The 25,238-nt window shown below is 39.8% G+C and overlaps 1 protein-coding gene across 1 annotated transcript; it reads left to right on the top strand.

The window, feature by feature from the left end:
* Positions 1–316: 316 nt before the first annotated feature.
* LOC138851840 (spliceosome-associated protein CWC27 homolog) lies at positions 317–23,252 on the top strand. The gene is made up of 2 exons (XM_070081337.1): positions 317–579; positions 23,034–23,252. The coding sequence occupies exons 1-2, from the start codon at positions 401–403 to the stop codon at positions 23,227–23,229; spliced, it is 375 nt and encodes a 124-aa protein (XP_069937438.1). The 5' UTR covers positions 317–400; the 3' UTR covers positions 23,230–23,252.
* Positions 23,253–25,238: the final 1,986 nt, after the last annotated feature.

Genomic DNA, 25,238 nt, shown 5'->3' with positions numbered 1-25,238 from the left:
TCCCAGTTGCTTTACCACCTTTCATTCTACCCACAGCTTCACACACCTCCCCCACACTCACATCTGGCTCTTCCTCACTCCTACAAAATAATATACCTCTCTGGCCAAAGCACAAAAATCACAGCTTCCCTATCTTCATCAACATTTAATTGTTCCTCAAAATATTCCCTCCGTCTTCCTGATACCTCTAACTCTCCCTCTAATAACTCTCCACTCCTGTTTTTAGCTGTCAAATTCATTTGTTCCCTATGCTATCTCAACTTAATCTCACTCCAAAACTTTTTCATATTTCCAACAAACTACTGTCAATGTGCCCTATATATATATAGTTCCGTCACAGGCCCCCCATTACATTAATTTATAATTTTTGTAGGATGACTCAGATAATGAATGCAATTTAATGTTTTCAAGTATTGAGATGAAAGAAGACATGAAGGAGGAGAGTAATGAAGTTAGTGAAGAGTTAAGAGTAGAGCCAATAGTAGCAGCAGCAGCGGTCGTTGTCGCCGAGGATAAAGTCGCTGATGATACTGAAGAAGACACTGAGCCTCTCAGAGATTACAAAATGGAGAAAACCAAGTAAGTTTAATGTATAATATATATGACAGGTATTGTCAGTTTTATTAATAAAATAAGTTTATATTGTGTATTATATCCTTTGGCTTTCAACTTTGACACACTATAATTTCTTATCCTATGTATTTCTAACCTATATATTTAACCCTTTCACTGTTGGTCTCGTAATATTACAGCTTTGAAGCCAGTATCAATCCCATAATACTATACCAAAATTCTAGCAGCTTCCAATTTTGTGAGAGACAGCTGGTATGCCTACATATGACAGAATGGTGAATATCAAAATGGTATACAATACCGAGAGGTTGGTAGGTAAGACACAGTTAGACAACTTTATTCTGAAATGTTTCGCCTACACAGTAGGCTTCTTCAGTCGAATACAGAAAATAGGTAGGAACAGTAGAGATGTGAAGACGATGTAATCAGTCCATCACCCTTGAAGTCGTAGATTGAGGTTGTCAGTCCCTCAGCCTGGAGAAGCTCAGTTCCATAGTCAGGAACTATCTGAAGATCAAGTGACATTGCGGAGACTTAAATACTGTCGGAAGGGCAGTGGCTGCATTCTCACTATTACTACTCTGCACCTCTCCTTCCGACAGTATTAAAGTCTCCGCACTGTCGCTTGATCTTCAGATAGTTCCTGACTATGGAACTGAGCTTCTCCAGGCTGAGGGACTGACAACCTCAAATCTACGACTTCAAGGGTGATGGACTGATTACATCGTCTTCACATCTCTACTGTTCCTGCCTACTTTCAGTATTCGACTGAAGAAGCCTACTGTGTAGGCGAAACGTTTCAGAATAAAGTTACCTAACTGTTGCCTATGTGTCTTACCTACCATATGAGAGAATGGGTCTGAGTGGTCAGTGTCCACAGTATAAAAAAAATCCTGCAGCATGCAGTGCATAATGAGGAAAAAAAACTGCGACCATGTTTTTGGTTTAACCCTTTGAGGGTTTTGGTCGTACTAGTACGTCTTACGCGTAGGGGTTTTTGTCGTACTAGTACGCATAAATTCTAGCGGCCTCAAATCTCACAGGAAAAGGCTGATAAGCCTAGATGTGAGAGAATGGGTCTGTGTGGTGGGTGTGCGCAGTAGGAAAAAAATCTGGCACCCAGTGGTGCATTGTGGGAATGCCATCATAGTACACAATTTCCACCGTGCCTCGCGGTAAGAAGTTCCTCACTCCTCGGCGAATTGGGACACTTTTGTTCCCCAGTGACAGTTCTAATACAGATGGAAGTGACAGTGAAGATGAGTTTCAAGGTTCTGGTGAGGTTTTGACCGAAACTAATGACCATAATATGGGTAATAGTGAGGAAAACCCAGACAACCCACAGCCTTCCACCTCTGGTGCTGGGCCATCTTGTTCATGTTCAGTTGTACCAGAATCAAAGAGGAAACTCCTATTTTCCAAAATCCCAGACTCAGATGTGAGCATTGGTGATGATAGTGATAGTGATTATGAACTACAAGCTCTTCAAACTTGTTCCAAGAATGGAGGAGGAGGAGGAGGCAGAGGAGGAGGAGGCAGAGGAGGAGGAGGCAAGAGGAGGAGGAGGCAAGAGGAGGAGGAGGCAAGAGGAGGAGGAGGCAAGAGGAGGAGGAGGCAAGAGGAGGAGGAGGCAGAAGAAGAAGAGGAGGAGGAGGAGGAGGAAGAAGAAGAATACGTAATGATAACAATAATACATAATAATAATAATACATAATAATAATAATACATAATAATAATAATAATACATAATAATAATAATACTTAATAATAATAATAGGTAATAATAATAATAATATGTAATAATAAATGTTCACCCATGACAGTAACAAGATAAGGGGAGATAACATCTGATAAGTGCTGACGTTTGATGAGGGTAAATGAGGGTAGAGCTGATGCCAAAAGATGAGATAAACATCTCCCTCCCTTTGTTTTTGCTGGTATACTAACATTTCTGTCTGTCTATTTGCCTGTCTGTCAAGCTCCCTGTCTATCCGTCTAGCTCTCTGTCTCAGAGAGCCACAAGACTGTGTCATCACTTTTACTCACATCTTCAAGCAGAGTATAGCACTTTGTCTGGGTTTCTTGGGTTATCCTAGGTAATTTATACTATGTATACTTGTATTTATGTGTACCTGTGAGACAGAGATAAAAAGACAGATAGAATGAGGGAGAAAGATAATTAGAATGGAGGAAGGGAAGCAGCATCCGACCCCATTGTTTTGACAGGCGGGAGGGGGGAGTGAGTAATGAGACAATATGTCATTTTGACAGCTGCCGACTCCTGGTAATTTACACTATGGAGGAGAAGGAGAAGGAGGAAGAGTAGGGGGAAGAGGAAGAAGAGGAGGAGGAGGAAGAGGAAGAGTAGGAGGAAGAGGAATAAGAGGAAGAGGAAGAGGAATAGTAGGAGGAAGATTAGGGGGAAGAGGAAGAGTAGGAGGAAGAGGAAGAAGAGGAGGAGGAGGAAGAGGAGGAGGAGGAGGAAGAGGAAGAGTAGGAGGAAGAGGAAGAGTAGGAGGAAGAGGAAGAAGAGGAGGAGGGGGAAGAGGAGGAGGAGGAGGAAGAGGAAGAGTAGGAGGAAGAGGAAGACTATGAGGAAGAGTAGGGGGAAGAGGAGGAAGAGGAAGAAGAGGAGGAGGAGGGTGGAACACTAGTACACTGGTACTGGTACACTAACATTTCTGTCTGTCTATTTGTCTGTCTGTCAAGCTCCCTGTCTATCTGTCTATCCGTCTAGCTCTCTGTCTCAGAGAGCCACAAGACTGTGTCATCACTTTTACTCACATCTTCAAGCAGAGTATAGCACTTTGTCTGGATTTCTTGGGTTATCCTAGGTAATTTATACTATGTATACTTGTATTTATGTGTACCTGTGAGACAGAGGTAGACAGACAGATAGAAAGAGAGAGACAGATTGAAAGAGATAGAATGAGGGAGAAAGATAAAACACCATTGTGTATGACACCATGTTTCAGAGTTCCACAAGCTGCAGAACTAATAGGAATATGTTCAGTGACTGTATATTGGTATATATATTATAGAACAATAATAATATACAATGTTTTGTATTGTTTGTTTTTGTAAACAAGTTTTGTAAACAATATATTGATAATTATGTTTGTGTGCTTATTGTGTTGTATACAACGAGTGTATATATGTACATTGCACCTTACTTTGGTCTCACAGGCCACATAAGTTATGTGAAAAAATAAAATAGTGAAAAAAACAACAAACCTTCAAATACAAGTAAACTAAAGTTTACCGGGTGAGCGGCAGTCGCCGCTGTTGCCATACGCGGCTCATTTTCTGCAAACTTCATGCATCCATATCTCCGTAAGTATTGATGGTAAATTTTTTTTGTTTATCCTATAATGTTTAGAAAAAAAAACTCTATTTTTTCATAAGAAAAAATAATTTTTTTTTTTTGAAATTTGGCCGACCCTGAGAACGAGTTTCGGAGAGGGCCTGTCGACCCTCAAAGGGTTAAAACAGCAACTTTGTGGTGTATTTTCATATGGTATTTATGGTTGTATTCTTGTTTTCTTGGTCTCATTTGATAGAATGAAAGACATATTACAGAAATAGAGATGATTTTTCAATGGTTTAAACACTAAAAGTAGCTTGAAATTGAGCTCAAAGTAGTGGAAATGTTAGATATTTGCTGATGTTTAAGAGTAAAAAAATCAAGTCACGCATCCAATACATGTCATCTAGTGGGTCTAATATGCGCTGATATTATTTATACAATTATTACAATAATGCAGTACAGGGATGTATCGGATGTGAAAATTTAGGTATATGCGGATGTGTATTCGGATGTCTTACTTATTTTGTGGATGTGGATGGGAATGCGGATATCTGCTTACAGTACAATGCAGATGCGGATTGCGGCTGTCACATCTTGACATCCTCATGGATGTGGGTTTTGCAGGATAGTCATAGAACACCAGATTTTTTTTTTTTTTACCGTAAGACAAATACTCTTGTTGAGTGAGGGACTGAACACATCGATTCCAGGCTGAGGGACTGGTTAACTGAAACTCCTCTCCTTATAACTTCCTGCTTTGTATTGAACTGATGAAGCCACTGTGTGGCAAAACGTTTCTTCAATAAAGATTCCCATATGTTGCATAAGTGTCTCAATTCTTCAAGCTGTCAGTTTCCAAACCATTTATCACATGGTTACTTGTATTTACCACCATTTCAGCAATTTCCCCATCAGTCAAGGACTGCGCAACAATGTAGAGATGACTGACGCTCCACACAAAAGAAGGAACACTGCAGCAGACCTACTGGCCCATGCGAGGCAGGTCCAATTCTCCCACCTTGGGTAGTTTCAAATTTAGGTTGGATAAATACACGAGTGAGAGGAGTTGGATTTGAGTGGGACTTGCACGTGAGTAAATAGAATTATCAGAGCTTATTATGATCAAGGTTAGAACCTTGGGTAGCTTTAAAGAGAGATTGGAGAAATATATGAGTGGGAGGGGATGAGTTTGATTGATGTGGTGGGTGCGAGAGTGAATTCTTGAGTAGCTGGGTAGTGGTGGTTTTGATAAGGACCTGCCTTGTATGGGCCAGTAGGCCTTCTGAAGTGTTGCTTCATTTTTATGTTCTTCTTATTGCTTGGGTAGCGTCTATTCTGTTAGTGGGTTGGATTTGTGAAGGACCTGCCTAGTATGTACCAACAGGCCTGCTCCAGTGTTCCTTCTTTCTTATGTTCTTAGTCGGGTCATACATACCAGGACATACCAGGCAGTACACCACCAGTGGTACTAATGAAACACAAAGCGAGACAAAACATTCCACTTGGTAATTCCTGCTTCATATTTGAAAATATACAGGGTTTGAAATCAAATAAAAATGATAAAGTTAGTTATGTCAGTGGGCTCCTAACAGAAGCGAATGCCATATTCGGAGCATTTACAGAAACACATACAAGGGATGTTTTGGACGGAGAGATAAAGATAGAAAACTACAACATGTATAGATGTGATAGAATCAATAGGTCACAGGGAGGAGTAGGAATCTATGTAAAGGATACTTTCTGTTGCACAGAAGTGCTGAATTCTATGAATGATATACAGTAGTAGAAATTCTAGGCATTAAAGTTGAAAATAGGAATTTCATAATTATCCTAGTATACAAACCACCATCAGCAACTGCTGAGAAATTCACAGATCAGTTAAGGAAGATAGATAGCTATTTTCTAGCCTAGATAGATATCTAGATAGCTATCTAGGCTAGAAAATCCTACACCAAATATTTTACTCCTTGGAGATTTTAATCTCCCTCATGCAAAATGGAAGATGGCGCAACGTAATGTTATACCAGAAATATCTCCGGGAAGCACCCTGGATCAACAGGTACATACCAGGGAAATAATGAGGTTTTGTGAAAAGTACTCTTTAACCCCTTCAGGGTCCAAGGCCAAAATCTGAAGGGGTGCTCCAGTGTCCAAGAAATTTTGAAAAAAAAAAAAAAAAAAAAAATTTATTACAGAATTAAAGAGCATATTTTTGTGAAGGTAATAAGACAAAAAAAAAATTCTGATCAGTACTTACCGAGACACAGTGCCAAGAAGTTTGTCCAAAATGATGTGGTGGCGGCAACATCGACAAATTCCACATATGAGCATTACATTATTTAGCGATTTTTATAGTTTTTTTCTTTTCTTTTCCAATTTTTTTCTTTTCCTACTAACATTTGGGGCCTGAGAGACCAATACTGTATATTTTTTATTTTTATTTTATTATCACACTGGCCTATTCCCACCAAGGCAGGGTGGCCCGAAAAAGAAAAACTTTCACCATCATTCACTCCATCACTGTCTTGCCAGAAGGGTGCTTTACACTACAGTTTTTAAACTGCAACATTAACACCCCTCCTTCAGAGTGCAGGCACTGTACTTCCCATCTCCAGGACTCAAGTCCGGCCTGCCAGTTTCCCTGAACCCCTTCATAAATGTTACTTTGCTCACACTCCAACAGCACGTCAAGTATTAAAAACCATTTGTCTCCAGTCACTCCTATCAAACACGCTCACACATGCCTGCTGGAAGTCCAAGCCCCTCGCACACAAAACCTCCTTTACCCCCTCCCTCCAACCTTTCCTAGGCCGACCCCTACCCCACCTTCCTTCCACTACAGACTGATACACTCTTGAAGTCATTCTGTTTCGCTCCATTCTCTCTACATGTCCGAACCACCTCAACAACCCTTCCTCAGCCCTCTGGACAACAGTTTTGGTAATCCCGCACCTCCTCCTAACTTCCAAACTACGAATTCTCTGCATTATATTCACACCACACATTGGCCTCAGACATGACATCTTCACTGCCTCCAGCCTTCTCCTCACTGCAACATTCATCACCCATGCTTCACACCCATATAAGAGCGTTGGTAAAACTATACTCTCATACATTCCCCTCTTTGTCTCCAAGGACAAAGTTCTTTGTCTCCACAGACTCCTAAGTGCACCACTCACCCTTTTCCCCTCATCAATTCTATGATTCACCTCATCTTTCATAGACCCATCCGCTGACACGTCCACTCCCAAATATCTGAATACATTTACCTCCTCCATACTCTCTCCCTCCAATCTGATATCCAATCTTTCATCACCTAATCTTTTTGTTATCCTCATAAACTTACTCTTTCCTGTATTCACTTTTAATTTTCTTCTTTTGCATACCCTACCAAATTCATCCACCAATCTCTGCAACTTCTCTTCAGAATCTCCCAAGAGCACAGTGTCATCAGCAAAGAGCAACTGTGACAACTCCCACTTTATGTGTGATTCTTTATCTTTTAACTCCACGCCTCTTGCCAAGACCCTCGCATTTACTTCTCTTACTACCCCATCTATAAATATATTAAACAACCACGGTGACATCACACATCCTTGTCTAAGGCCTACTTTTACTGGGAAATAATTTCCCTCTTTCCTACATACTCTAACTTGAGCCTCACTATCCTCGTAAAAACTCTTCACTGCTTTCAGTAACCTACCTCCTACACCATAAACCTGCAACATCTGCCACATTGCCCCCCCTATCCACCCTGTCATACGCCTTTTCCAAATCCATAAATGCCACAAAGATCTCTTTAGCCTTATCTAAATACTGTTCACTTATGTGTTTCATTGTAAACACCTGGTCCACACACCCCCTACCTTTCCTAAAGCCTCCTTGTTCATCTGCTATCCTATTCTCCGTCTTACTCTTAATTCTTTCAATAATAACTCTACCATACACTTTACCAGGTATGCTCAACAAACTTATCCCCCTATAATTTTTGCACTCTCTTTTGTCCCCTTTGCCTTTATACAAAGGAACTATGCATGCTTTCTGCCAATCCCTAGGTACCTTACCTTCTTCCATACATTTATTAAATAATTGCACCAACCACTCCAAAACTATATCCCCACCTGCTGTATTGAACACAATAACTGAACTAAAGTTATTATCATATTATTGTTTACCACTGTTGTTTATTACAATAAACATGCACAAATCTTGTATAATACTAATGTTCTATCATATATTTACATATTTACAATCACTGGACATGGTTTTAGAATTGCTGGAGCTTGTGGAGCTCCTTGAAACAAGGCACCATGCACAGAGGCACCTTACATTCCTCACACATAAACCTAGTGTCTTTGCGTCTTTGTTGCCATTGTTTTGTTTGTGCACAGACGATGCATCTCTTCTGAGCAAATTTCTTCTGAGTTGAAGGAAGCTGTATTATGAAATGATTACCTTCCCTCCTCAAATGCTTGGGTATATCCTGAGTAATTCGAGGACCTTGTTGTATAGCAGGTGTTCTTACCTGGTACTTCATTATGAGTTGTCTGACAACAGACAAACAAAATTCACCATACGGTGGTCTGTTGCCAGTCTTCATTTGGTACATATTATATGCATTGAGCATTGAAATGTCCATGAGATGGAAGAAAAGTTTCATGTACCACTTGTAACTCTTACGAACACAGTCAACAAAACCAATCTGCATGTCACATTTGTCAACCAAGCGCATGTTTTGTGTATAATCAATCACTGTCACTGGTTTTCGAATACAATCATTAATCACTCGATCAACTTTGCCACTGTCTTGCATTTCATTACGGTGAATGGTTGTCAACAATGTGACATCTCGTTTGTCATGCCACCGTAATGCCATGATGTCATTGGCAGTAAACACCTGCACGTCATCACCACGAGCACCTGCGTTGAGCCTGGGCATATGTTTACGATTAGAACGCGCTGTGCCACACACATCTGTCTTGTTCACTCGCATGAAATCACTGAGTAATGGGCTTGTGTACCAGTTATCGGTATATAATGTATGCCCCTTACCAAGATAAGGTGCCATCATGTTTCTCACTACGTCACCTGAGATACCCAATAACATCTTGGTATCTTTCAATGTTTTACTTCCCGTGTATACAACAATATCCAACACCAGGCCACTGTCACAGTCACAGTACAAACAGTTTTGTACCAAAGCGTTTCCTCTTGCTCGGTATATACTGCTTGAATGACAGTCTATCTTTGAACAAAATCAAAGACTCGTCAGTTACAACATTCTTGAATGGATAAAAGTATATGCTGAACTTTTGTTTGAGATACATGAAAACATTTCTAATCTTATATAACCTGTCACTTCTGTCAGGACTGGTTTTGTCAGAGAAGTGCAACATACGTAAGAGTAAGATAAACCTGTTCACTGGGATGATTTCACAGAAGACCGGGGTAGAAATTAGCCAATCTGTGGACCAGTATGCTTTTATATTATGCTTATAGACATGAGGCATAAGCATTATTGTTGCAAAAAGCAAATACATTTCTGCAACAGTCATCTCTTTCCACCTGTGTAGTCTTGACTGTGGTGATATGATCGTATTTGCCATGGTGTACTCAAAATACTTATTACTTTCCCTGACAATAGTTTCCATCAATGGCTTGTCAAAGAATAATTCAAAGAATTCCAGTTCATTGGCCGTAGTTCCAAGGGGACAAGTAGGTAGAATTCCACTTTGAGAGTCATCAAAGTGGTGAGGCTTGGGAACAAAATTGGGATTTTGCTGCCAATCCCACATACGGTTTGCTGGTGGATACTGGACATCATAGGCTGGTTGTGCGGGTGGTTGTGGTTGTGGTGGTCTGGTGGCTGACGCTCCGCTTTGTCCTTGAACTGATGAGTCAGCAGCGTGGGTCCCAGCGTGGGCTGGTGAGTCACGCATGGCAGTGCCACTACCATCACCACTACCAACATCCACTGATGCCTGTGGTCTATCCATGCCAAGTGTAGCCACATCATCCTCACTATCACTACCTAAAACCGGTGTAGGGCCACGGGATGTACTCTGTCCCCTGGGCACAGCAAAGGGTACACTACCCGAACGCATGCGGCGGCGAACATACCGACGCTTCACTGGTGAATATGATTCTTCACTATCACTACTCGAATGATCATCGAGCGCAATAAAATCACAATCCATGTCACTATCATCATCATTACTGAAGTCAGAGGCCTGGCCACGCAAAAATATTAGTTTTCTCTTGCGTTGAGGCACAACCGACCGTGAGTCACGAGTGCCCACACCAGAGGTAGAAGGTTGAGGATCGTCAGGGTTTTCTGCACTATTATTGATATCCTGGTCATTCCTTTCGGTCACTAACTGATCAAAGCCGTAGAATTCGTCTTCATTTCCACTTCCATCAGTGTCAGAACTATCAGATAGGAAGAGGAGAGTCCCAATTTTCCGGGGAGTGAGAGCTGACTTGCGATGAGGCATGGTGAACAAGGGTAATTGAGCTGGCGTTCCCACAATGCTATGCGGGCGCCTAGATTTTTTGTTTATGGCGCACACCCACCACGCAGACCAGTTCACTCACATGTAGGCCTATGAGCGCTTTCGCGCTAAATTTGACGGCGCTAGAATTTTGGTGTAGATCTACGGTTTGGACACTCATTGTGAAGCCGTAGATCTACGGGACGGACCCTGAAAGGGTTAAACCAACAGGTAATTGATCCCACTAGAAATGAAAATACCCTGGATTTGATATTGACAAACAACAATGAACTGATCAGAGACACAACAGTTTCCAAAACTATTTACTCTGATCATAACATCATAGAGGTTCAAACTAGTATTAACTCAGGGGTAGGAAACTGCATCGCTAAAGCTAGAGACGGGATGTTCAGTAAGTTTAATTTTAACAACCATAGAATTAACTGAGAAAAATTAAACCAAGAGCTATCAGATATACCCTGGGAATCAGACATGAGCGACCTCAATGCCCACCAGTGCCTAGAGAAGCTAAATACAGAAGCATACAAAGTATGTATGAAACATGTACCATTGAGGAAACCCAGAGGAAGATCAGATATAGAGAGAGAGCGTTGGAGATAGTACAGAAGAAGAAAACGGGTTACTGAACTGCTTAAAAACACACATATGCTACAACAGAGGAAAGATGGACTTAGCAGTGAGATCGCTGAATTAGAGCAAAAACTTAGGGTGTCATAGCTCACAGAAGAAGTACAAAGGGAACAAAAGGCCATACAGGATATTGCAAGAAACCCAAAATATTTCTATTCCTACACAAAATCCAAGCTAAGAACTACCTGTAGAATTGGACCACAACTGAGAGGAGACTCGTATACTGACAACGAACAGGAAGTGAGTGAAATCCTAAAAAACAGTATGAGTCGGTGTTCAGCAACCCAATAAATGACAGCAAGGTAGAAAATGCAGAAATATTTTTCACTCCAGAAGAAAGCCGCACAGACCAACTAACTGACATTAGTATAAATCTCATAGATTTCTAAAAAGAAATGAAAAACATGCCCACTCACTCAGCACCTGGACCAGATTCATGGAATGTTCTATTTATAAAGAAGTACAAAGTACCACTAGCACGAGCCCTCAGTATTCTTTGGTGAAATACCGGAGGCCTTAAAGAGTGCAGATATAGCTCCTTTGCACAAGGGAGGTAGTAGAGCACTAGCTAAAAATTACAGACCAGTAGCCCTAACCTCTCACATCATAAAAATCTTCGAAGGAGTGATGAGATGGCAGGTTACAAATTTCATGGAGCAGCACAACCAACATAACCCAAACCAGCATGGTTTTAGAGCAGGACGATCATGTCTGTCACAGCTGCTGAACCATTATGACAGAATTACGGAGGCACTGGAAGACAACCAAAACACAGATGTGATTTACACAGATTTTGCAAAGGCTTTTGACAAATGTGATCATGGAGTGATAGCGCACAAAATGAAGGCCATGGGCATTACAGGGAAGGTAGGCAGATGGATTTTCGGTTTCCTAACACTCAGAACACAAAAAGTAGTAGTGAACAGGGCAAGATCCAGCATCAGCGAGGTCAAAAGCTCAGTGCTCCAAGGCACTGTCCTGGCACCTCTGCTGTTCTTCATCCTCATAGCAGACATAGACAAAAACACCAGGCACACTTTGTATCATCATTTGCAGATGACACTAAAATAAGCATGAAAGTCAGTACGGTAAAGGACACTGAAAAAGTACAGGAAGACATAAACGGGGTTTTCCAGTGGGCAGTGGAAAACAACATGATGTTCAGTGGTGATAAGTTCCAGCTGCTTAGGTATGGAAAGAATGAAGAACTCAAAAGGAGAACAAAACTCAAGAGGGTCACCAAATAGAACATAAGGAACACGTAAAAGACCTGGGAATAATTATGTCAGCGGACCTTTCTTTTAGAGACCATAACAAGACAAAGATCACGACAGCCAGGAAGATGACTGGGTGGGTATTGAGAACTTTCAAAACAAGGAAAATAATGCCGATGGTGACACTCTTCAAATCGCTAGTGCTCCCTCACTTATAATATTGCTCAGTGCTGACGGCCCCGTTCAGGACAGGAGAAATATCGGAGCTGGAACAAATACAGAGATCGTTTACGGCTCACATTGAGCCAGTAAAGCACCTAAACTACTGGGAACCCCTGCAAGTCTTGAACATGTACTCATTGGAGCGGAGGAGAGAGAGGTACATGATAATATATACCTGGAAGGTACTCGAGGGCTTGGTCCCAAATCTGCACACTGCCATAACAACATACTGGAGTGAGAGATATGGGAGGAAGTGTAAAATAAACCCAGTGAGGAGCAGGGGTGCAGTGGGGACACTAAGGGAACACTGTATCAACATTCGGGGTCCCAGACTTTTCAACATCTTACCAGAAGATATCAGAAACACTGCTGGAACAAGTGTTGAAGCCTTCAAGAGGAAACTAGACAAGTATCTTCACCAGGTGCCAGATCAACCAGGCTGTGATGGATATGTGGGGCACTGGGCTTCCAGCAGCAACAGCTTGGTTGACCAGGCAAGCACCAGACGAGCCTGGCCCATGGCCGGGCTCAGAGAGTAGATATACTCTCGAAATTCTTCAAAGGTATATTAAAGGTAAGGCCAGGTCACATTCACTTTAAAACATAAGAAAGAAGGAACACTACAACAAGTCTGTTGGCCCATGTTAGACAGGTCCTTCACAATATGTCCCACTAACAGAATATTTGCCCAACCCAATTTTCAATGCTACCCAAGCAATAAGCTCTGATAATTCTACTTACTCATGTGCAAGTCCCACTCATATCCAACGCCTCTCACTCACGTGTTTATCCAACCTAATATGTTTATCAAACGCTATTTACATCCCCTATATTCTTGTTTTCCACTCATACACCTCCATAGTGTGAGTGACTGTGTGTGAGTCTCACACACACAGTCACACAGTCTCACACACACAGTCAGACAGTCTCACACACACAGTCAGACAGTCTCACACACACAGTCACACAGCCTCACACACACAGAGGAACTTAAACATGTGTAGTTTCAAATTTAGGTTGGATAAATTCAAATTACAGTGGTCCCTCAATAATCGTCCGGCCTGAAAGTCGTCCATTTCGGAAATAGTCCTGTTTTTTCGTCAAAATATTGGCTTGCAAATGGTCCGGTAACTTGCTAATAGTCCTTCGTCCCGGACGTGTACTCACACTCTGAGCCGCCTCGGCCTTTCCTTCCCAGCCAGTGTGCCATTGTTTACCAGTGAGCGACGGTCCCCTCATGTGCTCCAGCGAAATATTTCATAATATTCCATTTATTTTAGTGCTTGCAAGTTATTTAAGTGCTAAATAAGCTACCATGGCTCCAAAGAAAGCTCCTAGTGCCAAGCCTTTGGTAAAGAAGGTGAGAAATACGATTGAATTTAAGAAAAACATCATTGAACAATATGATAGTGGCATACGTGTGGGCGAACTGGCCAGGATGTATAACAAATCCTGTACAACCATATCTTCCATCATAGCCAAGAAAAAGGGTAGGATGGAAAGATTTATGGAGAAACATCACCCAGAGAAGGATGTTGCAAGCCATATCGGCAACTTGTACAGTGACACAGTCTTGGCCCATTTTAGGGAAGTTTTAAAAAGACGCCAGAAACAGAGCTCTCTGGACAGTTTTTTTGCGAGACAGGACTCCAGTGACTCTCAAGGTGGTCCTAGTGGCATTAAGAAACAGAGAAGTAACCCCAGAAAAGCAATTGGTACCCGAGGTGTTCAAATTCAAATTCAAATTCAAAGTTTATTCTCTATAAAGATTACAATGTTGAATTTACAGAATTTGCTTGTTGTGTGGTTTACATGTAGTTAAATAATGATTACAGAGTGTACCACTAGAACGCCTAGCATGGCTAGGCATTTCGGGCAGACTTAGTTTAATTCTTTATTTTAAAATATTACAAATTATGAGGTAAGTTGGTATTATGGCTAAGTGACTAAATACTAGTTTGTGAGTTTAGCAATGTGAATGCTTTTGTTTTGGCACAGTACATAGTTTCAGTATTGGAGTATCATAGGATTCATTATTTTAAGATTGAGATTAATATTTCTGTTTATGGTCAAATGGGTGAGTGAGTGTAAGTGTGAACCACCAGGTGGTATTCGTGTAGTTAGTTGATGGGGTTTATCAGGGAGATAAGATGTTTTCTAATGGTAGTTTTGAAGGTGATGAATGTGTCTGCAGTTCTAGAGTTCTCAGGTAGGGTGTTCCAGATTTTAGGGCCTTTGACATACATTGAATTTTTGTAAAGGTTTAGTCGGACATGGGGAATGTCGTAGAGATGTTTGTGTCTGGTGTTATGCCTGTGGGTTCTGTCACAACTATCAAGAAAGCGTTTTAGGTCAAGGTTGATATTGGAGTTTAAGGTCCTGTAGATGTAGATTGCACAGTAGTAAGTGTGGATGTACTGAACAGGGAGTAAGTTTAGATCTATGAAGAGTGGTGGGGGGGGGGGGTGTGTTGCCAGGGATGGGATTTAGTGATTATTCTTACTGCAGCTTTTTGTTGGGTTATTATTGGCTTTAGGTGTGTTGCTGCAGTTGATCCCCAAGCACAAATAGCATAGGTGAGGTATGGATAAATAAGTGAGTGGTATAGTGTGAGAAGGGCATTTTGCGGCACGTAGTATCGTATCTTGGAGAGGATCCCAACTGTTTTGGATACTTTTTTGGTTATGTGTTGGATATGGGTGCTGAAATTCAGGTTGTTGTCAAGGTATAGGCCTAGGAATTTGCCCTCATTATGTCTGGTAATTAGAGTGTTGTCGATCTTAATGTTAATTTGTGCATCTCCTGCTCTGCTACCAAACATAATATAGTAGGTTTTGTCAGTGTTAAGCGTAAGTTTATTGGCTGTCATCCAAGTCGATATTTTGATCAGCTCCTCGTTAACAATGGTGTTGAGGGTGGCAAGATTAGGGTGAGAGATGACATAAGTCGTGTCGTCAGCAAAGAGAATGGGTTTCAGGTGTTGGGATACGTTTGGAAGATCATTGATGTATATGAGGAAGAGCAGGGGACCAAGGACACTTCCCTGCGGAACTCCAGTATCAAGTGGCCGTGTTGTTGATGCTGTGTCTTTAATGGTAACATACTGATACCTATTAGTAAGGTAAGATTTGAAATAAGCAAGCGCATGGCCTCTTATACCGTAATGGTCAAGTTTGTGGAGTAGGATGTCGTGGTCTACTGTGTCAAAAGCTTTTCTTAGGTCAATAAAAATTCCTAGTGGATATTCCTTATTTTCCAATGCTGTGTAAAGCAGATCTAGCATTTTTATGATTGCATCATTAGTGCTTTTATTTTTCCTAAATCCAAATTGGCAGGGGTTGAGTATGTTTTGTGCTGTTATAAATGAATATAGTCTCCTGTGCACGAGTTTCTCAAAGATTTTGGATAGCAATGGTAAGTTTGATATTGGCCTATAGTTGTTTAAGTCTGTAGGGTCACCACCTTTATGTATTGGTGTAACCCTTGCCATCTTGAGTAGTTTCGAGAAGGTGCTAGTTTCTAGTGACTTGTTAAAAAGTAATGAAATAGCATGCGAAAGGATATGGGCCGCTCGCTTGTACAGTAATGGTGGGACATTAGACAGATTCCCTGAGTTGTTTTTAAGTGACTTTATAATCTCGGTGACTTCCGAGGGCTCAGTTGGTGCAAGATAGAAGGAATTTGGGAAATTCCCATCTAGGTAGTCCCCGGCATGGGCATTAGTATGTGGGATTTTATTGGCGAGATTAGATCCTATGGTTGAGAAGAAGTCGTTTATCTTGTTAGCTGTGTCAGTGGGATGTAGTGGTGTTTCATTAGGTTTAGTTAGGACAATATTCTTGGTTTTTTTCAGTTTGTGGGTCCCTAGAATCTGAGAGAGTGTTTTCCAGGTCTTTTTTATATCTCCTCTAGTGTCTGTGAATCTACTGGAGTAGTATAGTTGTTTGGCTTTCTTTATTACTTTGGTGAGAACTGATGAATAGTGTTTAAGAATATCTTTGTGTATTAAGCCCTGTCTATATTGCTTTTCATATTGGTGTTTCTTGTCAATGGATTTCAGAATGGTGCTGGTTAGCCATGGGCAACCAAGCCGTTTGTTTGTGATCTGTTTCGTTTTTATAGGACAATGTTTGTTGTATAGTCTAAGTAATTTGTTAAGAAAAATGTCTGTCCAGTCATCAATACCATTGGCCTTGGAGAATTCTGTAGGCCAGTCAACAATCTCTAGGTCAGTTGTGAACTTCCTTATTGAGGCCTCGTCATGGAGTCTAAATGAGACTTTGTTGTATTCAAGTGGTGGTTTATTAATGTTTGTCAGGAGGAAGGTAGGGTAGTGGTCTGTAGTGCTATCTGTGATTATCCCTGATTTAAGGGGGGCTAGTATATTGGTCCATATGTGGTCTATTATGGTTGCACTTGTCTCAGTGAGCCTGGTTGGTTTAGTTATTGTTGGTATGAGAAGTGTGTTGTTCATATTGTTGATGAAATCAGTTACAGGCTGATCATCTAGTAAGCCAAGGTTGATGTTGAAGTCTCCAGCTAAGAGAAGGTGGTGCTTATTCATTTGTCTGTTTGTTATTAGTGACTTTAATTTCTCACTGAAATTTGGGATGTTTGTGTGAGGTATCCGGTAAATGGCACCGATTGTTATAGGTGTCTTAAGGTTTTTTACAGTAAAATTAGCAAAAATGTATTCCCCATATTCATCACTAAAGCAAGTGGTGCTAATACAAGATAATTGGTTAGAGTAATAGATTGCAATACCACCCCCAACTTGGTTTGGTCTGCAGTTGTGAATTGCTGTGTATCCTGGTAGAGGGTAGATATCTATTGTGTCCTGCTTAAGCCAGGTCTCAGTAAGAATAATGCAGGAGAAGGGTGTCTTTAGTGATTCAAGGAGTGCCAGGAGGTCATCATAGTGTTTGCTTAAGGACCTGATGTTGTAGTTAAGTACTGATAGACTTTTAGCATTGTTTAGGATAGTGCTGGCTTGTGATGCTGTGTAATAAAGGCAGTTACTTTCCAATAGGTTTTGATTGGGTGTCAGATTATGGAGGTTTAGATCAGGGTCAACGTGATCAATCATCTTCTAGGTTTAAATTATGGTTATTTATATCCTGAGTTATGTGTTGAGTTCTAGTACTGATATCTGTAGTGGTGGGAAGCTTGGATAAGTATATAGCTAGAGTATTTTGGTCATATAGAGTATAGTCACTACTACACATAATGAAGTTGATGTTGTCTATGTGTTGTGCTGGAATGAACTAAAGTACAACTAGGTATAAACTAGTAATATAAAAATACAAATTTAAAATAGAACAAGACTCTCACTTGTAATTGCACTAAGGTCTAATATAATGACTTTTGTGGAGTCTATGTTTTGAGCTAGAATGAGCTATAGTACAACTAGATTTAATCTAATAATATAAAAATACAAATTAAAAATAGCACCAGTCTCTCACTAGTAATTGCAATATGGTCTAATATAATGAATTTGGTATTGACTATAGTACAACTGAGTTTAATCTAATAATATAAAAAAGGCACAAGACTCTCAATTGTAATTGCACTAAGGTGTTATATAAGTTGTTTACAAGAATTAGAGTATAACTAGATTTAAATTGACAAGATAAAATATACAAGTTAAGGTAGCAAAAGAATAAAAAAGTAGAAAAAAAAAATATATATATATATATGAGGTAGTTGGTACTAGTTAGCAAAAGATAGTTAAGGGCCTTGAACAATAATATAATTGAAATATACACTAATTGTGCACACAATATAGTCACTAAGATATGAAAACAATCTTAGAGTAGGAATTATAATATAAACTTATAATATAAAAATACAAATTGAAATGGTACTTGCAATTGCACTAGAGTCTGGTATAGGTTGTTAACAAGATCAGGAGTATAACTAGATTTAAATTGACAAAATAAAATTCACAATTAAAGTACCAAAAGAATAATAGTAAAAAATAACAATGGTAATGTCTTGGTTATAATATGATAGTAAGATGGTAGACAGGTACCCAGGTACAAAGGATAATACAAAGGTTGGGGTTGAATATACAAACTTGAAAATTTGGCAACAAAATGTTATGGGAAGTATAAAATAATGTTTAATGTACAAAAGTAAAATTGACTGGTAGTAAATATGGTGTTTAATAAAATTTTAGTAAGTAATAATGATTACAAAAAAGTGAAAAAGTAATGTTTATTTCATTCAATATTGCACTGGTAGTTATACTAGAGGTTATATGGCAGTACAAGGTAATTAAGAGTAATCTAAGATAGTAAATGTGGTATTAAAACAGGTAAAGGTAATTAGACAAGTAATGGTTATTAAATGTCAAAAATGTTAAGAGTAAATTGAAATTATAGTAAAAATGATAGTTATTAATTTTAGTACGTAATATCAAGTGATAGTATTTAAAAAAATATGAGGTAGTAATATGGACAGAGAAAGTATCAATTCAGCTAATGTTTAAGCGAACAATAGTAAATAACAAAATCACATAAGGTGACTTATGCTTACTAGTAAAATCACAAAATGAGGTAGTTGATTATTTAATTACTAAGAGATTGTACAATGAAATTTGAACAATAATGGAGCAAAACATACACTACACTACGTAGGCTTTTAGGTTGGACATTGTTTAGTTATTCTCTGTAAGATTAGTATCCCTGAGAAATCGTGATAGATCATTCTCGTTCATGATTGTGTACAGTTGACCTACATTTGTTTTCCTAACAAGAATTTTCCCATCCCGTGTGAAGCATTGGTGTATTGTGTCATTATTCTCCCGCTTAAGTTTTCTGACTCTATACAGGAGGTTCTGACGTTTTTTGGTAAGACACTCATTTATGTATACCTCTTTCTTTACTTTAATAGATGCAATAATTAAGTCTTTTTTCCTGTCATGTGAGTGGAATCTAAGCATAACACTTTTTCTACCATGGGATCCTAGTAACCTGGCTTCTTTTATTTCAGACTCTGGTACAATAACACTTGTTTGGTCCTTTATGATCTGCAGAGTAATTTCTTTACTGTTTGTTTTGTTCATATCACTGGGAAAAAGTGGACTGTTAACTATTACTGCGTCCGATAGTTTATCTTATTCAGTTTTATCTTCTTGGAGAGCAAAGTAGTCACTGAACTGGTTATCTAAGTTGTTCTTCCATTCTTTTACTGCTTCTTCAACCTTTGTATTAAGAGATATTATTTGTTGGGTATGGCTATCTATGACTGTTTGGATGGTCTTGTCACAGTTAGTCATTCCTGGTGTTGATAACTTTTGTTCAAGACTGAGGATTTTGTTCTCGAGTTGTGTCATCCTGGTGTCTTGTTTTGTTAGCGTCTCTCGAAGATTCATATTTTCAATAACTAAGTTGGAGATGCATGTCTTTAGGGTATCTGGATCGTTGGTCATACCTGAGAGACTACTTGGTAGGTTGAATCCGGGGAAGAGAGGGGAGGATGGGCTGGTGGCAGCCATGTTTGTTGTTATTGTTGTGGTGTCGCCTTGAGCGGTGGTGAGTGGGGTGGTTGCTGGGCCGGCGTCCTCCTGGCTACACTTGTTGAATAGTTGATTTTTCGGTGTTTTCTTGCTGGCCTTGGTGCTGTTTCCTCTTAGATTGCACCTCATAATACTACAGGAATTGTTGTAGTTAAGAAGAAGTTGTAGTTATACAAAGCTTAGGGTTACGTTGTTCGGCTGGCAGCGGGGTGTTGCTTTCGATTTGTGGGCAGTCTTCCTTTGATCTCTATTATTTTCGATTTGTAGGTTTCACTGTTGGTAATCTTTGGTCATTCTGGGTGCTACGTTGGGTAGTGCAGTTTGTTTTGCTTGTAACTAGGTCATCATAGGAGCATTGGTAGCTCTGATAGTTGGAGAAAAGTACGGAGCTTGGAAGTCGCTGCTGCCGCTGCCGGCTGAGAGGTTGGTGTTGATGGAATAAAGGTAATAAAGGTAAGTGTTATTCTGTTAATGTTTAATTCATCATGTGCCATTGTATTGTTTATGTACTACATCTATATTTCATGTAAAATAAATTTTTGTTTTAATACTTCTGGGTGTCAGGAACGGATTAATTGAATTTATATTATTTCTTATGGGGAAAATTGATTCGTAAATCATCCATTTCAATAATAGTCCCACTTCCAGGAACGGATTATGGACGATTATTGAGGGACCACTGTAGATAAGTTTAGATTTAAAAAGGATATAGGAAAGTATTGGTTTAGTAATAGGGTAGTTGATGAGTGGAACGGTCTACCTAGTAGGGTTATCGAAGCTAAAACCTTGGGGTAGTTTCAGATTTAGGTTGGATAAGTACTTGAGGGAGAGGGGTAGGATTTGAGCGGGACTTGCACATGAGTAAATGGAATTGTCAGCGCTTATTGCTTAGGTAGCATTTATTCTGTTAGTGGGTTGGATTCGTGAAGGACCTGCCTAGTATGGGGCAACAGGTCTACTGTAGGGAAATAAACATGCAAGCTCTGTAATTTAGGTTATAATATCCGCCACATCCTCTTTGTTTGGTGCGGATGCAAATGTGGATATTTATTTAATCGTGATTATGGATGCGGATATCTCATTTAGAAAAAATAAGGATGCGGATGCGGATGTGAGAAATTGTGCGGATATGGATATCTGATACATCCCTGATGCAGCACTCTGAATAACAGTAAATCTTTTATTTTTTGTGTGAATAAAAATTCAAAATGAAAAGCAAGTGCAATATAAGAGGAGCTGGAGACATGACTAATGAAGAGATAAAATGTTATTTTAGTGCCAGGAATATCTGCATTGTTTATGCTGGACTCTATTTTGAAATGGCCTTTATTGAATTTTGTGTGATATTGGTCAAATTAGTAATTTCAGGACACTTTATTGGGTAATTGAAATAGGTAGATGGACAGTTTCTTGTACTCAGTTGATAGAATAAAAGGAGTTCTGGCAAAATAGCTATGAGTTTGGTTGACTGGAACAATGGAATTGGCCAAAAATAGGGGTCAAAGTGGATGAAATTGCCAATGTGTAAATATTGCCGAAACTGCTAACTTTGCGGGAGTGTTATTCCATAAGTTTTCCATCAAATTTTGTACTTTTGGTTTCATTACCATTGGGAAAAGATTCTCTGTCATTTCATAAGCAAAAAATTATTTTATTTAAATTCTTCGGCACTGAGAGCAAGTTTGCGGCAGGGGTCTTGACAATGAAAGAGTTAATATCATTATTTAGCTTGTTATAAAATTTAGAGTGAAACTGGGGGATGGGGTCATCCCAGGAGGGTGTGAATGGAGTGTGTTAAGAAAGTTAATTTGTAGGGGCTTTAGCATCCAGCAGGTATATATATAAATGTTCCACAATGCTTACAGTCCAGTATGTTGTTGGACTGTGAGCATGGTAAAAGTTCTGAAGGGATTCAGGGAAACCAGTTAACCAGGCTGGAGGTGAGAAGTACACTGCCTGTACTCTGAAGGATGGGTGAGGATGTTACAGTCCTGGAGGTGGGAAGTACAATGCCTGTACTCTGAAGGATGGGTGGGGATGTTACATTCCTGGAGGTAGGAAGTACAGTGCCTGTACTCTGAAGGATAGGTGAGGATGTTACAGTTCTGGAGGTTGGAAGTACAATGCCTGTTCTCTGAAGGATAGGTGGGGATGTTACAGTCCTGGAGGTGGGAAGTATGGTGCCTGTACTCTGAAGGATACATTCTTGGATCATTGAGGTAGAGGGGGCTGAATTGAGGGATATAAGGGATACCATCTTGGATCATTCATAGGTCAAAACAAATGTAGCTACAGTTTGTTATTGTTGTAGTGTTTAGAGCCTGGCATGTTGAATCCTTTTAGCAAGGTGCTCTCAAGGTGACCACTCTTGTCATGTTAATCATTAAGTCAGTCTAACACTGTTGAGTTAATATTAAGAGAGCACTGTGTTATCTTCTCATTGTTAATTCAGACAGTTAACTGAAGGAAGTTAAGGAGTGTTGCTTATTTCAATTGGGATCCTAAATTGTGACTCACAACAGTCTGTTGACTTCTGTGTGTACAGGAGGGTCCTGCTTTGCAGCACTTTGCTTTACAACATTTTTCTAATGCACTGGTTTTTCAATTATACACATTATTCATACTTCCTACAATAAATGTATTCATTCACTATAAGCTAAGGATGAAAATATTTTAAGGTAAGTAATGTGTGTACTGTATATGCATTTTTTAGGTCTAGCTCTATTACTCACTTAATATATGATAGTGTAAACATGTTATCAGGCTGTTATTTGCATTTCAAAGTGAAAAAAAGGCTGTTTCACCTTACAGCAATTTTCATTTTACTTCAGTAGCCTGGAACCTAACCTGTGTTTGTTTACTTCCAGGAAAACAGGCATCAGGTGTTATGAGATGTGTTGATATCTCTCACACAACCTGGGCTTTAACCCAGGTCTGTTTCATTTTGAACTGAGAACTGTCATTAAACTACAAGGTTTTGTACCTTTACAAAAATAGTCTTGTAGAACATGCTTGCCTTTTGGCCTTAGAAATTCAATCTAAATTTTGTTATACAGGTACGAAGAAGAAAAGAGAAGACTACCACGTAAGGGAGCATCCAGGGAGGAACTAACACTAGCACTGCTTCAGAGATTCACAGCCAAGGTGACCAAGGCTGTGTATGATGAACACTCTGGCAGTGAGGAGGAGCATCAGGATGATGATGATGCATCCAGGAAGGATAATGATGATGATAATGATGAAGGATGGTAAGATGATGTGTAGTCTCTCAGTGTAAGATGATGTGTGGTCTCTCAGTGTAAGATGATGTGTGGTCTCTCAGTGTAAGATGATGTGTGGTCTCTCAGTGTAAGATGATGTGTAGTCTCTCAGTGTAAGATGATATGTAGTCTCTCAATGTAAGATGATGTGTAGTCTCTCAGTGTAAGATGATGTGTGGTCTCTCAGTGTAAGATGATGTGTAGTCTCTCAGTGTAAGATGATGTGTAGTCTCTCAGTGTAAGATGATATGTAGTCTCTCAATGTAAGATGATGTGTAGTCTCTCAGTGTAAGATGATGTGTAGTCTCTCAGTGTAAGATGATATGTAGTCTCTCAATGTAAGATGATGTGTAGTCTCTCAGTGTAAGATGATATGTAGTCTCTCAATGTAAGATGATATGTAGTCTCTCAGTGTAAGATGATATGTAGTCTCTCAGTGTAAGATGATATGTAGTCTCTCAGTGTAAGATGATGTGTAGTCTCTCATTGTAAGATGATGTGTAGACTGTCTCTCTCGGTGTATTGAGTATATCTATTTTCCATAAAATTTCATGAATTGCAAGAATCATTTATTGCACTTATACAGCTTGGATAGAAGGACATTTGTTGCACTTATAAAGCTTGGATTAAGAATAGTTATTTCACTTACAAAGCTTGGAAGGAGGACAGACCTAATGATGCAAGACAGTATTCCAGCTGGGGCTGCCTTGGAAGACAGTGCCTGTATAGATCTAGAAATGTGAGTCAGTGTACCAAATGGTCCTGGTATTTCTGAAGAAACAAGCACAGACATAGACATACAAGATCTAGAAATACAAAATAGCACTTCAGCTGGCAGTGTCAAAAGTGCAGATGTTTCGGGGGGAACAATGTGGATACATTACTAGAAATAACTGGTGGTGGTAGTGATGCTGGTACAGGTGCTGAAGATAGTCTGGGGTCAGATCCACAAACTTCACTAGTGGGAACCCAGCATCACAAATCCTAGCCAACAGAAAACGAATTCGTGCAGGTTCTATGTCTGGGATGCCTGTAGTCATGGAATATCTGGGAAAAACAAATGGGATGTACAGCTTTGACCATCCCCAAAAAATGCTGTTACCTCATGACCAAAGGAGTATGTCCTTCAGCCTGTAAACTTTTTCATCAGTCCATGAAAAATAATGTTACACCACAAACTGTCAGGCACACCATTTGAAAGGGACCAGAAGGTACAGATCCCACAAACCTTGGGAAACTAACCAGGGCTATTACAACCACTCAATAGAAAGAGATTTTTTAATGTAAGAAAAAGGAAAAAATTGGCAGGTAATGACAAAGGTGCTCCATCTCCTTGGAGCCTTGTTGGAGTGTAGGCACAGTTAGTGCCCCCACTCAAGTACAACAGATATTAGTACAGGAGGGCACTGGTGTATGGCACTTTGCTTCTTGGTGCTTCACTAATACAGACATTTCAAATTATACCCAAAAATTTGTATACATGTATATGGCTCCTGATTCACTATCACGGCCTGAGCTCCCGGCAGGGCATCCGCACATCATTTTCCTTTTCTCAATTTGTTTGCATCCTCAGTGAGCTCCATGTCTCCCCTGATACTGTCTGGTAGGTGTCCAAAGTTTTAAGTGTTTTATAGTTATTATGTATTTTATATTATACAGTTTTTTTTGTGTTACAATGGCATCTAAGAGTAGTTTTGATAGAGAGAGTTGTTGTAAAGCTCTTACTTAAATTGCAAAGTTAGAAATGATTAAACTCAGTGAGCAAGGTATGACTTGAGATAGTACTGAGATACTACTGATAATTATACTTATACATGTATGTACCTGTGCCTTAAAAAACTTATACAGTGGAACCCTGAGTTTCGGCCGCCCTGAGTATCGGCCACTTCGTTTTGATCGCTTTTTTCGGCCAAATTTTGCCCCGAGTTTTGGCTGTTGCAGGCGGACAGTTCTGGTACGCCAACTGCACAATCTGGTCTGCCTCCCCGCGCAGGTGTCATG

The sequence above is a fragment of the Cherax quadricarinatus genome, unplaced genomic scaffold (genome assembly GCF_038502225.1).
Source record: "Cherax quadricarinatus isolate ZL_2023a unplaced genomic scaffold, ASM3850222v1 Contig2372, whole genome shotgun sequence".
Classification (NCBI taxonomy): Eukaryota; Metazoa; Arthropoda; class Malacostraca; order Decapoda; family Parastacidae; genus Cherax; species Cherax quadricarinatus.
Note: the sequence above shows the minus strand (reverse complement) of the source record. Positions and strands in the feature narration are given on the sequence as shown.